At 38.0% G+C, this 15,843-nt stretch overlaps 1 protein-coding gene across 11 annotated transcripts in view; it reads left to right on the top strand.

The window, feature by feature from the left end:
- The window catches only part of LOC112646486 (uncharacterized), a 264,641-nt gene that overhangs the window by 29,388 nt on the left and 219,410 nt on the right, over positions 1-15,843 (top strand). For 10 of the 11 annotated variants that reach the window (XM_049105001.1, XM_049105000.1, XM_025426517.3 and 7 more), the window contains one exon: positions 6,690-6,770. In XM_049105001.1, coding sequence (XP_048960958.1) covers positions 6,690-6,770 — 81 coding nt within the window. Of the gene's footprint in view, positions 1-6,689; positions 6,771-8,199; positions 8,764-15,843 lie in introns of those variants that run through there. The other variant, XM_025426544.3, reaches the window with a different exon arrangement.

Genomic DNA, 15,843 nt, shown 5'->3' on the forward strand with positions numbered 1-15,843 from the left:
TATTATACCCTTAATCTGATCTCTATTGCAGGGCAGAATCTTTTTTTCTTTTTCTTTTTTTTTTTTCTTTCTTTTTTTCCTCATTGAGGTAAAACTGACATTTTAAAGTATACAATTCAGTGGTGTTTAGTACATTCAAATATTGTATACCCAACACCTTATTAGTTCCAAAACATTCTTGTCCCCCAAAATGAAAGCCTCATTCCCATAATCAATTATTCCGCAGCCCCTAGGAACCACTAATTTGCCTTGTTTCATGGATTTACTTATTCTGGCTATCTCATATAAATGGAATCACACAATCTATTATCTTTTATGTTTGGCTTCTTTTACTTAGCATGACGTTTTCAAAGTTCATCCATGTTATAACATGCATCAGTAATTCATTCTTTTTTGTGGCTGAATAATACCCCATTATATGGATATACCTCTATTTCTTTATCATTCATCATCAGTTGGTGGATGTTTGGGTTTCTATCTTTTGGCTATTGTGAGTAATGCTACCCTGAACATTCAAACAAAAGTACAGGAATCCCTGGGTGGTGCAGCGGTTTGGTGCCTGCCTTTGGCCCAGGGTGCGATCCTGGAGACCCGAGATTGAATCCCACGTCGGGCTCCCTGCATGGAGCCTGCTTCTCCCTCTGCCTGTGTCTCTGCCCCCCTCTCTCTCTCTCTCTCTCTCTCTCTGTGTGACTATCATAAATAAATAATTTATTTAAAAAAACAAACAAAAGTACAAACTTTTGTTTGAATATTTGTTTTCAATTCCTTTGTGTGTATACATAGGAATGGAATTACTGTCACATGGTAATTCTGTGTTTAACTTTTTGATGTAGCTTCCAAACTATTTTCTGTAGCGACTGAACCCAGTAACATAAGAGGGTAGCCACAAATACCCACGAGTAGTGTAAGAGGGTTCCGATTTTTCCACATCTTCTCCAACACTTGTTATTTTCCTATCTTTTTTAAATTATACTCATCCTATTGGGTATGAGCCAGCATCTCATTTTCTTTTTTAATTAGCATCTCATTTTAATTTGCATTTCCTCAGTGATTAATGATGTTGAACATCTTTTCACATGCTTATGGGCCATTTGTAGATCTTTTTTTGGAGAAAGTCTATTCAAGTCCTTTGCCCATTTTTTAATAGGTTTGGGGGTTTTTTGTTATTGAGGAAGGGCAGAATCTGAATGGAAATTAGTTATTAAAGAGCTTTTATTTTATAAAAAAAATATTTATTTATTTAATCATGAGAGACACAGAGAGACAGAGAGAGAGAGACAGAGACACAGGCAGAGGGAGAAGCAGGCCCTTCACAGGAGCCCAATGTGGGACTCCATCCCGAATCCCATAATCACTACCTGAGCCACCCAGGCATCCCTATTAAAGAGCTTTTCAATCTTATTTCCTATTGTTTGGACCAAAAAAAACATCAGCTTACCCAATCTTTCAGTGTTTCACATTTCTGCACCCTCTTTATTTCTTTTTCATTTCTTCTTGCAAACCAGCCATTTGGTACCTTGATAAATACAGCCAGCAACAAGAACTCATACCACTACCATTCTATTTTCCAACATTTTCTTCCAAAGGGAGATGCAATAGACAATTTGTATACCTTCCAAGTTGTCACAGGTGATAATAAAACCATCAAATATTTTACTCTGGAGAGCACAGTTCTTTATCTTTCCAGGCTTTATTTTTTTTTTAATTTTTTATTTATTTATGATAGTCACCGAGAGAGAGAGAGTGAGGCAGAGACACAGGCAGAGGAAGAAGCAGGCTCCATGCACCGGGAGCCCGATGTGGGATTCGATCCCGGATCTCCAGGATCACGCCCTGGGCCAAAGGCAGGCGCCAAACAGCTGCGCCACCCAGGGATCCCTCTTTCCAGGCTTTAATAGCAGTTTGTTCACTTACCTACCCTGACACTTAAGCCAATGCCACATTTTAGATTCTTGTGAAAACATCTCATCCTACTATCAATTGCAAAATTAGAGAAACACTAGCTGTACCAACATACCTCAAGTTTTCAGTATTTTTTAATTAAACAGAGGTTTATTTCTGGTTATATAAGTAGAATCTAAGACAGGTTTTCAGTGGGCGTACTTTCACATGGTAATCCAGGAACCCAAGCTTTTTCCATTTTGTGACTCTCCCATTGCCTTGGGCCTCAGAGTCTTTCAGTTTCAGGTGGCAGTTGGTTAAACAGGGAGTGGAGGAAGCACATTTGCATATAGCCACTTTAGCCCCAAAGTGACACCCATCACTTCTACTCACAACCTATTGGGGTAAGAATTAGTCTTACAGCTTTGCATAAGTGCAAGAGGCAGAGAGGGACACAGCATAGGGTGGGGTGAGGAGCCTGAAAAATGGGTCTGTGATTGAAGAGTCTCTTGCCAGCAACAATTCTACATTATGGAAGGGAACTCAAGTCTTCAGTGGATGGTTGGCTGTCTTTATCACATCTGCACTATAGGAAATTCTAAAGGAATTATTTTAGGTAGTTGGAAATTTATCTCACAGGGAAAGTCCAAGTTTCAGCAAAAAATTAAAGAGCAGAGAAAGTTGTAGAAAACATTAAATGAATACTGACAAGTGGTGAGAAGTGGTTGGATTCTAGGTTTTTTTTTTTTTTTTTTTTTTTTTTCTTTTTTTTTTTAATTTTTATTTATTTACTTATGATAGTCAGAGAGAGAGAGAGAGGCAGAGACACAGGCAGAGGGAGAAGCAGGCTCCATGCATCGGGAGCCTGATATGGGATTCGATCCCGGGTCTCCAGGATCACGCCCTGGGCCAAAGGCAGGCGCCAAACCGCTGCGCCACCCAGGGATCCCTGGATTCTAGATATACTCTGAAGGTGGAGCAAATTGGAGTTGCTGACAGACTGAATGTATGGTAAGAGATAGTTAAGGAAGACTCCAGTTTTGAGCTTAGTTAGCAGGAAGGATGAAAATCCAATATAGTACCATTCATCTCCTCATCTAAGCCCAAAGCTTAGCCTGCTATGCCTATGAGCAGTGAAAGAAACCCCAAGCCCTTAGATGACAGAAGCCAACATCCTCACCCTCCCAAATCCAGAGAAGCTGCACTGCAGATTTTCACGGCTTTTCTAGGTTCCTGCACCGGGCCTTACTCTTACTTTCTTCCAAATTCAGCCATGAATGTAAGTTTGCTTATATATTTTCTCTAGCACTTCTGAGTAGTAATAGTGGCAGGAGGGTAATGGGGTTACTTAATCCACCATATTGCTAGATTTATTAACTTTTCATTAGATTATATGTCTTTCTTATGGCAAAAGTGGCAACATCTAAATCCCACAAAAATGGGCCACCTGGGTGGCTCAGTGGTTGAGCATCTGTCTTTGGCTCAGGTCGTGATCCCAGGGTCCTGGGATCGAGTTCTGCATCAGGCTCCCCATAGGGAGCCTGCTTCTCTCTCTGCCTATATCTCTGCCTCTCTGTGTCTCATGAATAAATAAAATCTTTAAAAAAAAAAACTTTAAAAAAAATAAAAATAAAAAATCCTACAAAAATATGGCAAAAAATTTTGAAGTTTTATTTCACTTTACTGCCTTACCTTCCAAACAAATCTCTTTTATGCATACATGATTACATGAAGAAAAATTATTTCCTCTTTGAAGACAGTTGAAGAGAAGCAACTCCATAAAATACATTTGACTGAAGTATTTTACAGTTTTTCTCACACAGATAGCACATAATCATTCTCATTAAACCTCCATATTTTGCCTAATGAAATTAGTTTTCTCTCTTTTCCCTTGGTCCCTATGTAAGAGACTCTACTGAATGTTTTTAGGAAGCCGATTTGGCTTATCAAAAACTTTGGCTTATCAAAAACTAAGTCAACAAGCTTTTCAGTCAGCCTACAGGTAAATAGGGGTCATGGATTTTATTTTATTTTTTTTAATTTTTTTAAATTTTTATTTATGATAGTCACACAGAGAGAGAGAGAGGCAGAGACATAGGCAGAGGGAGAAGCAGGCTCCATGCACCGGGAGGCCGACGTGGGATTCGATCCTGGGTCTCCAGGATCGCGCCCTGGGCCAAAGGCAGGCGCTAAACCGCTGCGCCACCCAGGGATCCCGGGGTCATGGATTTTAATTTGGCAGATTAAGCAGGTACATTTATCCTGGTATACTCTCATAACTCCAATAAAGTGATAAGTTAAGCAATTAGGGATTTTAATGTATAAATCACTAGGACAAAAAACAAGAGAGAGGCACCTGGGTTGTTCAGTTGTTTAAGATTCTGACTCTTGATTTAGGCTCAGGTCATGGTGTCAGGGCAGTGGGATTGAGGCTCCACACTCTATAGGAAGTCTACTTGGGATTCTTTTCCCCTTTGTCTGTCTCTCCCTCCCTTTGCCCCTGACCCCATTCACACTCTCCCTCTCTCTCTCTAAAATAAAATAAATACATCTAAACACACACACACACACACACACACACAAAAGACAACAGGTAAGAAATGTCAACAATTTTGGAAGCTAGAAAATGGATTATGAGTACTTGTTAGCCTTAGTAGAGCAAAAAACTCAAAACACATTTGCAGAAGATACTAAGCAAAAGATACTAAGATGCAATGTGATCCAGGCCATAGAACCTTGGAAAGGACCAGAAATTGGAGATACATGGTACTTGTAAAAGTAGACATGCAATATAAGTCTAGAAACAAGAGCCTAGGTACAAAGTCTTTCAAAGGAACAAGTTACCTTTAGAGCCCTTTTCCTACTTTTTACAGCCACATTGCTTCCTCTCCTTAACCCTGACAAAAGATGTTATTATCTAAAAACAATAGACCAAAGAGGCTCTAAACTCAGACACCATGTGCAATTGAGGCCAGAGTGATCAACAATATTAAAATTAGATGGATTAAGTGAAAAATCTTTTTTTTTAAGTGAAAAATCTTACCCTGAATATCTAGATTTTGATATGGTGACCACTCCCCCAACCTCTGTCTTCAGAAGACATTCTGAAACAATAATAAAAAGCTATATGCAAGCTTATTCATAGAACAAAAGAGATCTTTTGGAAATTAAAACAGTAAAAATTTAAAATTCAATAGAATTATTGTAATATAAAGTAGAGATACTCTCTCAGAAAGGAGAGCAAAAAGAGAGAGGAAAGATAAGGAAGACAGTGAATCAGTCTAAGAGATCCAATATATGAATAATGGGAGTTTCAGGAAAAAAAAAAAAAAAAGGCAATCAAAGGAGAGAAAATCAGAGTAATACAAGAAAAATTCCTAGAACTACGTAGCATGAGTTCCCACATTGAATGAACAAAACAAGGACCATAGCAGGAGACGTAATCCTGAAATTAAAGAACATCAAAAAGGAAGAAAGATTTTAAATGTTTTCAGCGGGTAGCCTGGGTGGCTTAGCGATTGAGCCTCTGCCTTTGCCTCAGGGCATGATCCCGGAGTCCTGCATGGAGCCTGCTTCTTCTTCTGCCTATGTCTCTGTCTCTCTCTCTCTCTGTCTCACTCTCTCATGAATAAATAAAAGCTTTAAAAAAATGTTTTCAGAGAGGAAAAAAAAAAGATTTCGCAGTTAGAATACCACATTTCTCACTATCAATATACAGGTGCTAAAGAAAAATAGAATGTTGTATGTTATGCACTGTTGCCAATACAGCAGTGAGTGAAACATACCAAAATCCCTGCCTTCATGGAGCCTCCATTCTCGACAATCATTAAGTAAAATTTACATAACGTGGGGCACCTGGGTGACTCAGTCAGGCATCCGTTTCTTGATTTCAGTTCAGGTCATGATCAAGCCCTGTGTCAGGTTCCATTGCTGAGAGCAAAGCCCATTTAAAATTCTCTTTCCCTTTCTTAAAAAAAATAAAAATTTTTTAAATTACATAATGCTAGATAAGTACTTTAGAGAAAGATAACGTATTGAAGGGGAATATTTTCTAGGATGGAGATGAGGGGTAGCATTTTCTTTTAAGGTTTATTTATTCATGAGAGACAAGAGGGAGAGGCAGAGACATAGGCAGAGGGAGAAGCAGGCTCCATGCAGGGAGCCTGATGTGAGACTTGATCCCAAGGACCCCAGGATCATGACCTGAGCCAAAGGCAGATGCTCAACCACTGACCCACCCAGGCATCCTGGAGGGGAGCAATTTATTTATTTATTTATTTATTGAGAGAGAGTGTGAGCAAGAAGGAGTAGAGGAAAAATCTCAAGAAGACTTTGACCTGAGTACAGAGCCCAACATGGGGCTCCATCTCATGACCCTGAGATCATAACTTGAGCTGAAATCAAGAGTTGGCCAATTAACCAACTGAGCTACCCAGGCTCCCCATGGTGGGGCGGGGGGGGGGGGGGGTGGCAAGCGATAGCTATTTTAAATAGGGTTGTAAGGGATAGTGGCAGTTAAATAAAATCATAAATTGAAGACGAGGAAACTGCAGCTCAAAGAGTTAACTTGGTCAAGTTACTCTTCAATTAACATGGGAGTTAATAAAGCTAATAAAAGTACAGTTGAATATAATAAGGAAGGCACCTGGAATCTTGGTGCATCATATTATAAAAGCTGTTCAGACTTATTTGGTCAAAACCAAGCTAAATCTGTTCTTTTAGACAGTTCCAAGAAGTATTGGGAGTGTGCTCATTAATCCAGGTACAGAAAGAAAACATTAAATTTGTGTGTATATTTATTTCAGGCCAAAGAATCTCAAAAACCAAGAAAGATTCTTAGGAGGATATGGTGGAAACACTTCAAAAAGATCATAATCATCACTGTGGTAATTCTCCTTTCAATCATCATCATTCTTTTAAGTACAAATGTAATACCAACCTGACCCTTTCTCTCACCATGCCCAGCAGTTACCAATAAATGGTTATATGTAAACATAGAGTTCCACAACCAACAATTATGAAGGCATTCTCTGGTGGAAGCCTGGAACAGAAGGGGGTTGCAAGTTTTTCCTTGTCCCTTCAGTGTGCCTTATTGACTCTTGCCCTTGTACCTCTTCCATTTCTGTAATTCCGTTTGTTTTTTTTTTCCCCCCACTGCACTAGCTACTCCCCCAGCCTCCTTTCCCTTTGTTAAGATTAAGAACACAAACGGGGGAATGAGACCACTGAAGTTTAACTCTCCACTCAGCCACATACCATCTAGGTGACTTTGGACAAGTAATTTAACCTGCGCCCGTTCCTTATGTGTAAAATGGAGCTAATAATAATACCACATAGAATTATATCTACCATATAGTAAATGTTATTTAAGTGTTAACTCTTATTTAATAGGAAAAAACAGTTGCATTTGTGGCATTAATTAAATCTCTATTATCTTACTCCTTACTCAGAAGAAAAATGACTGTGATCTTATAATTCCCTTAGGAGTCTTAACATAAGTACACAATCCAGAAATAGACATTTACCTCTTCTACATATTCTTTAATTTGAAATGACAATTCAAGCCATTGTTTTATACTAGCCATTTCTTTGGGTAAAAATTTTTTTTTTTAATTTTTATTTATTTATGATAGTCACAGAGAGAGAGAGAGAGGCAGAGACACAGGCAGAGGGAGAAGCAGGCTCCATGCATCGGGAGCCTGATGTGGGATTCGATCCTGGGTCTCCAGGATCGCGCCCTGGGCCAAAGGCAGGCGCCAAACCGCTGCGCCACCCAGGGATCCCGGGTAAAAATTTTTAAATTAGGAAGCTATATTATTTCTCTAATAAATCACAGGTCCTCTTTTGCCTCCCTGTTTTTTTTTTCACATGATATTTAATCCAATAACCTCAAATCGCTAAGAATTCTAATAACTAAGTATCCAACTTCACTTTGCAGTTGGTAACAAGGTTTCCCAAGTTCTATTTCCTAAGTAGGAACTTGAGGTCTAAAGTCAGTTTTAAAAGTCATTTAGCAGGGTGCCTGGGTGGCATCAATTTAGCATCTGCCGTTGGCTCAGGTGATGATCTTGGGGTCCTAGGATCCAGCCCCTCTGGGCTCCCTGCTCAAGCAGGGAGTGGGCTTCTCCCCCTCCACAACCCTCACACTCTTCTCTCAAATCAAATCTTTTTTAAAAAATTAAAATTAAAATAATTTAGTGGTCATTTAGTGATCCATGGGGAAGAATAAAAGAACAAGGGTTCCTGTCTGCTAGAGAACACATTTTAATTCTGATAATGATCAAGTATCAACATTTTATTTATTTATTTTTTTAGGTATCAACATTTTAATTAGGCACCAAGCTTCTTGTTTCTCCAGCACAATATCACCTTTCAATTCACCAAATACTTTTTTAAAGATTTGAAGTGTTAGAAACTTTGGAGTTTCTGTAATTTATATCCAGAAAAAAATAGGTGATATATTGAATATATACTCTGATATAAGGTATTAACTGCTTTGGGTGAGGAGTGTCTCATTAATCTTACAATGACATAAAGAGGTAAAAACTATTAAGTATAATGTTAAAGCACATGGAACAATGGCTAGCACATTAGTCCTACGTGGATGTTTGTTCATATTATCTTTATTTTGTAGATGAGAAAATACCACGTTAAATGACATGTTCAGGGTCACACAGCTAGGAAACATATTCACTAATTCAAATATTGGCTGTAGTATATATGAAACCTGTATCCTGGGCAGCCCTGGTGGCGCAGCAGTTTAGCGCCGCCTGCAGCCCAGGGCGTGATCCTGGAGACCCTGGATCAAGTCCCACGTCAGGCTCTCTATATGATGCCTGCTTCTCCCTCTGCCTGTGTCTCTGCCTGTGTCTCTCTGTCTCTATGAATAAATAAATAAAATCTTTAAAATAATAAAAAAAAAGAAACCTGTATTCTTAACTCAAAGTATATCACCTGATCCCATAAGTTAATTGCAGGCCAGGTAAGACACATGAATATTTTTGCTTTTTGTAGGTTAGTAGATTGTTCTGGGGAGGGTGGGGAGAGACAGGAATTTGAAGAGGGAGTATTGAGAGAAAAGGAATTGTCATGGATTTTTCTATTAATTTTTGAGGCCTATATAATGTATCTCCTAACATTTCTATAATTTATAATTATGTATAAAATATCTGCGGGGCAGCTGGGTGGCTCAGTCATTTAAGCCATCTGCCTTCGGCCCAGGTCATGATCTCGGGATCCTGGGATCAAGCCCCGAGTTGGGCTCCCTGCTCAATGAGGAGCCTGCTTCTTTCTCTCACTCTGCTTGGGTGTACTCTCTCGAAAAAATGAAGTCTTTAAAATATGTGTTTCTTGATTGTCCTAAGTACTAGTATAAATATTGCTAGAAGTCATGAACTTAAAGATCACCTAATCTTCCTTCTCCCCAATTTTATATATTAGGGTGCCAACACCCAGGAAACTAAAAATGAAAAACTTATACAAGCTCCTCTCCACTTGCAGTACTTAAGTAAAGCACAGGCTATCACCCTGGTTCCAGGCAGGAAGTCTCATATAATGCCTATGTTCCTAGGCAGTCTTAGAGCTTAAGGGTTAAGAAAAAAAGCACTTGTTTATTAATAAGGAGTGTTTACCTATTTGTACTACATTTGTCAGATAATACCTAAGTAGAAAGAAACAAATATTAAGGCAACCTTAGACTTTTCATTCATTTCTGCATTCAAATATTATTCAGCTCCTACTCTGCACTCAAACAGTCCTAACATTACGATTTATTTTGTTACACATTGATAGAGACAACTGTTTGAGAAATTAGTGGCTATATATAGAAGTATAAGAAATGGATCTAATCCCAATGAAAGTTTACATTCCAGTCGAGGAGGCAAGACCTATAAAAATCATAAACACATTGCAACATCTACTTAAGTGTACATTGCCTGGCAGAGAATAAATTCAAGAAAGATAATGATCAACACCAGCTCCAGTCACTGAAGATTATTTCATGGGTTTTAAGTGTGATAGTAATTGGATCTTACTAGAAATTGAATTTATCTCCATAAGTAAAGGCAGTCAACAGTAAGTTATGTGATTGAAGTTACTATGTGCCAGTAGATTATTTAATACAATTCTGAGGTAGGGACTACTATTTCTATTTTAGAGATGAGAAAACTGAAGATAAGCAGTGTCACTTGCCTGATTCCACTGGGCCAGTAAGAGGAAAAGATCAACAAATGAAGACACCACTTCCTGTGGGGGTACAGAAGGTGGACTAGGCCTTAGGAGTCCAATTGTACACTCAGTCCTCAAATGGCCTGCAGCAGAGCTCAGCCTGTAGTTCTTCATTTCCCACACTTTAGGGGTGCTTTAATTCACTCCTTTGACACTGTCTTCTCTAGCAAGTAACCTCTTCTGAATTCCTAACCATTTTCCAACTCTCTACTGGATACACCCACTTAGATATCATGCAAACACTTTAAATTTTAAATCCCCAAACTACATATCCTTCCTCCTTTCCCCACAATGTTTACTTGACCTTATTTACTTCTAAAGGGATCACGCTATTTTGTAAACCAGACTGCTTTAGACCACTTTGCTCATCTCAGATTACTTACCAAATTCAAGGGACTTTTATAACAAATCTCCTGAAGGTTCATAACCAGGGAAGCCCAGAAGAATTTACAAAAGCAAGGAGGGGAGTCCTGGCAGGTACCCAGGCAAACTTTAAAAAGGGCACTCATCCTATCATGGGCAGTTATGTATGTCTACTCCACATGAGCCTGGCCGTATTATATTCTTCATATTCCGACTGCCCAGCACATATAGGCATAAACACTTTTCATATGCATGACTTCCATAGCTCTTAAACAGTTATAAAACATGAAGCTTTAGCCTTCAACCATCAATCATCAGATTTACGTAAAAAATACAGATGCCTGGGCTCTACCTCCTGAAGATTCTACTTAAAGCTGGGATGGGGCTTGAAGTGTTTAACCTCACAATCAAGTTGAGAACCACTAATCCCAAAGCATTTTCACATGCCTATCATCTAAAATCCAAGAGGAACACAGAATTCTGTTCGAAAACTGATGCTTAGAGAAGTTAAATTTTACTTGCCCAACATCACAGGGTAAATGACAAAGAGTTGGATCTCAGAAACATTCATTTGAAATAATCTATGCCACTGGAACGTATTAACGAGAAATTGTTTTTAAGCCTGGTATATAGAATGCCCCACACATTTTTAAAAATCTGAAAAAGGATTTTAAACTTGTTTCAAAATTTCATATTCTCATTATAGAATCACTGAACCTAAAATAACAAAACCCATTATTTAATTTGACCTGATTTTTAGGAAAAAAAAAAGGCAAATCACAAGCTGGTTATATAGTCAGAGGTCATATGGGGCAAAGCAGAACTGCTCACCAAACCATGATCTGCCAGAATGGCAACCCCTCTCTTGGCAGGCCAGCAATAGGACTGAATCATATTTCTCAGAGTTCTCAAGGGACACAAACAGGAAATGGAATAGTGAAATGATGTTATATTAGGCTTCCTCTGAATTTACACTGATAATGAGTACCTTGGCTAACATTAGTGCTACTGTACACATCTAATCCAATTTGCCATCCTCTGAAAAATATACACAAGTCCACATAAATAGTAGAGGACTACCAACACTTTTAGTGGTCTTACCACATTTGACAGCAAACCCAGTAGAGGCCAGAGAATGAACATCGCCATATAGAATCATCCTTTCTCTATTCTTCCTAACATTCTGGAGAAAACCAGAAATTACCCTTTTTTCTTCCATTAAATTCAGTGACTCCTCAAACTTAGAACATTATTTGACCATTATGCCCAATCTAATTTTCAAAAGAATCCCATCATTTAACACTCTTATGACATTTTAAACATCATAGTTGTCTTACCTTTTAAACTAAGAAAATAAGACCTGTTATTTGATGGTATTCATCCAATAGTGGAAAGCTTAAATTTAAAAAAAGAAAGAAAAGAAAAGAAAAAGACAGTGCAAAAAATGCATGAGTGCTGTAAGAGTTTAATTGTAAGACAAAAGCACTACATTATAATTTGAACATAAGTAATCTTCCAGAAAGAAAACTTAGTGCAAATTAAAACCCCACTAAAGCCCACTATAAACTTAATATGAAGACTCTAAAAAGGCTTCTAGAAATGGAAACACTTGGTTCTAACAATTTGTTGAGGGAGAATATGTCTTGAAAATGTTAAGTGATACAGAGAATATCATGTTAGTTTAAAATCAAGTCAACCAGGTACTAAAAAAAAAAAAAAAAAAAAAAAAGACATGCTGATAGGTCTTAACACATAAAACTAATTGACTAGTAGTAGCATGCTTTATATATCAATGATTGTAGAAGCAGTGTACAACAAATTACTGAGCATTTCAAAGTTTTATTGCCTTAGCCAATTTCTTAACTACAGTGTAATAATCAAAGAGCCATCTTCCAATTTTTATTTTAAAAGGGTTCCATTTCATCAATGAGATTGGCAAGTGTCTTCTAAAAATGTGATTAATCCCTGTGTAACCCAAGGCCATCTATACAACCAAAAAAAGTGCAATCATATCATTCCCTTTCTGGAGTACTTACTCAAAACATAACTTCCATGACATGTTAAATGTCGCTTTTGGGTACTGACATTAACAGACCTCTTAAGTTTCTTCTAATATTTTATTTGAGAAATAAAAGATCGAGAAATGTAACCTTGCAAATTCTAAAGTGCAAATACAATATAGCCTATCCCATTACAAAATAAAATGCATACTAATTAACTGTGCAGTAAACTATCAAGTGACTTATCAAAACAGAATAAAAAAAAATCCAATAGCTTCTATCACTGTCCTCCTCTAAAGCTTATCTGTACTTTCTCTGAAGACTTTAAGGAATTCCTCTCATGACTACTAACGTAACTGATTTGGATTGCTATTAACAAAGAACACCTTGCTCTTACTTAGGATCTAATTCCTATGAAGCAATACCTTTTTAATAGTAAAATAATTTTGTAAGGTTCTTTTTTCATGCCCTTAAAGCACTCCTGTCCCCCGCAATTTACAGGACTTACTGGGGCAAATTAACACTTAGCAGTTACCCACAGCTCAGTCTTCCTAAATTGCATAGTCCTTGGATACCAGTCATTACCTAAGACTACTATACTACAGCCATTCAAGATGGGGAGACTGCCGAATTACTTGAGAATCTTAAAGATACCAAAGACAGTGGAGCAATATGTAACCAGACCACCACAAGATAATAGCAAAGTCAATTTCAGAGTTGCTAGTTACCAATTCATAATGGAATGGATGAGTGACATCAGTGACAAACCAAAGAGGCAAAAATGCAGGCAATATGTGTATCATTACCTACAGAGAATTTAAAAATCGTAAAACCAACTTGCCATGTCTCTACATCCCTTTTCCACTGGGTAAACTACTGCTCATTGTCATCTTGTACACTCATTAGGAAGCAAAGTCTTTCCAACTGTTTTTTCAAGCTAGACTTGGGAGTTCATGATTAAAATACTTGAGTATTGTTGTTTAATGGAACATGCTCCTTTGTCTTTACATGACATAATAGTAAAAACAAAAAATCCTTAAGAGATAGCATAACTATCTTAAAGCAAAAACATGTAGAACTTTAGGGTAGCTAAAATCACTTGGGGGTGTGTAAAATATATGCTCCTAGAGAGCAGCCCCAAACAATTCTGATAGAAATGGGCTGCAGGCCTCTTTGAAATGGCGAGAATTAGAATCAACCCATGCCCAATTTATCATATTATAGGCAACTAACAGCAATCAACAAGCCAGGCTGACTCAATTTGCACAACTGGATATTCATGTTGCCAGAATCATTTTAGCGGTGGAAATTTCAGGCTAGACTCTTAAAAAGGCCAGCAGTGAAGAAGGGATAAAGAATGCACTCTGAGCTAGTCGATAGTAAATATCAGTTTTTATGAATAGTTTGGGGTCATACTTAAATGTTAGAATGCTAATAAAGTTACCTTAAGTAAAATGCTCCCCCCAAAATTTACTGAGATGTGTCAGTTTACTATATGGACCTAGATTTTGACATTTCAGGTTAATCTGACCCCAAATAAAATTATGCATTCCAGAACCAAAACAAATGCTATGGTAGATAGTGGTTTCAGTTCTGGTTTTCAAAATTCCCAATACCTCAAGACCCTAAACATAAAGTACTTCTTAAAGTACAAGATAACAATTTCAAATAACTTTTCCAAGCAGTCAAAAGAGCACATAAAGTATGGAATGCACAGGCCTAATAACTTGCCTCATCCTAATGTTATTAATGAAGCCACCTTTCAAAATTTATCTCAGCATGAATGGCACCTGGACAGATGTTCAATATAATGTATTATAACCTGATCACAACAATGAAGCAACTGCCATCCCAGTGTGGAAATAGTAATGTAGCACCAAAACTTAAGACTTTTAACTCATCAAAAGTTAAGGAATAAAAGACAAACCCCAAAACCCCAAATAGATTATAACTCACCTGGTAACACACATCTAGTAAACCAAAAGGTATCAAAACTTCAACTAGGACAGTAGACCAAGAAAGTACAGACAGTACTTGAAAAGAAGTGGGATTGATAGCTGTGGTAAAAGTCTGCAGAACTGGAATTGAAATCAAAGCAACTCACACTATCCATTAGTAGAAATTGGTTCTATAATAAACTAGCTACTTTTGAAATTTACTTTGTTGGCCAAATTCTGGAAAATACTGTTCTAGAATACTATCTGCATTTTAATTTACCTGCCCCCTTTATCACCAACCACCCCCACGCAAAAACAAAAAACCACACACACACACCTGCTAAAAAATAGACCACATCATTCTTAGTCCCTTCTGAAATCCTACTAAAACCCAATTTTTTAAAGAGGGGAGGGGAACAACATTTAAAAACTGGGACGACAAAGAATGGGAAGGGAGACAACAATGGAATTTTGGAAACTGCGAAGCTTATCAACAAATGGTAGTGGACTCCACACAAGAAAACTGAATATGCTATTAGCAATGAGAGTAGCTCAGACTGTACCTCAGAAACCCCCCCCCGCCCCCCCCCCCCCCCCCCCGCCAAAGGCTCAGCAATTGACAGCTCAGGTACCTTTAAAAACAGAGGTAAAAGGACAAGGATGATTGATTCAGTCTGTTTGACAAGCAGTTAAACCCACCATCACCGTTTCTCTGTACTGACAAAGAATCCCATATTCCTGGCAGATAATTGGAGATTACCTGAAGTAAGAAAAGGTGATCTTTGTACTCAATAGGCATAGGAGTGAATAAAGTACTTATTCAGAACCCTCAGCTGCCTTCCCTCACTGGAATCCTAGAACACTGGCAGCTAGGTTTTTTTACCCTTTAGGCAGGAGAGGAGACAAAGACTTCTGGTGAATCTCACCAGCTTAAGAAAGGGGAGGGGGGAGATTATCAAGGGGTTCCTAATAAAATCACATTCTGATCACTCAATAGTGAACCCCAAAGTTAACAAGCCCTAGCCAATTCACAACATTCACCTTTATACTGTCCACTCCTAAATAAGAGCCAAGGATCACCCAACATTTGAGGGAAATTTGCAGTATGAAAGACAGAAGCTCAACCAACAGGAAAGTAAAGCATCTTGGAAACAAACCTTTCAAGTTACTACTAACCTCAGAAATGAGGAAAAGATAATAATGCATCCATGTAAGAACACGTTACTATTTGTAACACAGGTTGAAAAGGGGGGAGGGTCTTATGAAATTAGATAATTAAAACAAAACAAAAAAAAGCTGTAAGATTTTAAGTTGTAAAACTCACTCAGAACACACTGCAATGGAAAATAGATGTCCAGTGCTCAAACTTAAATTCCAGAGAACATAAGATTGGGGTGGTGGTGAATGAGATGAGCAAAGAACCATTTCGGTAG

This window comes from Canis lupus, chromosome 32 (assembly GCF_003254725.2).
Source record: "Canis lupus dingo isolate Sandy chromosome 32, ASM325472v2, whole genome shotgun sequence".
Classification (NCBI taxonomy): Eukaryota; Metazoa; Chordata; class Mammalia; order Carnivora; family Canidae; genus Canis; species Canis lupus.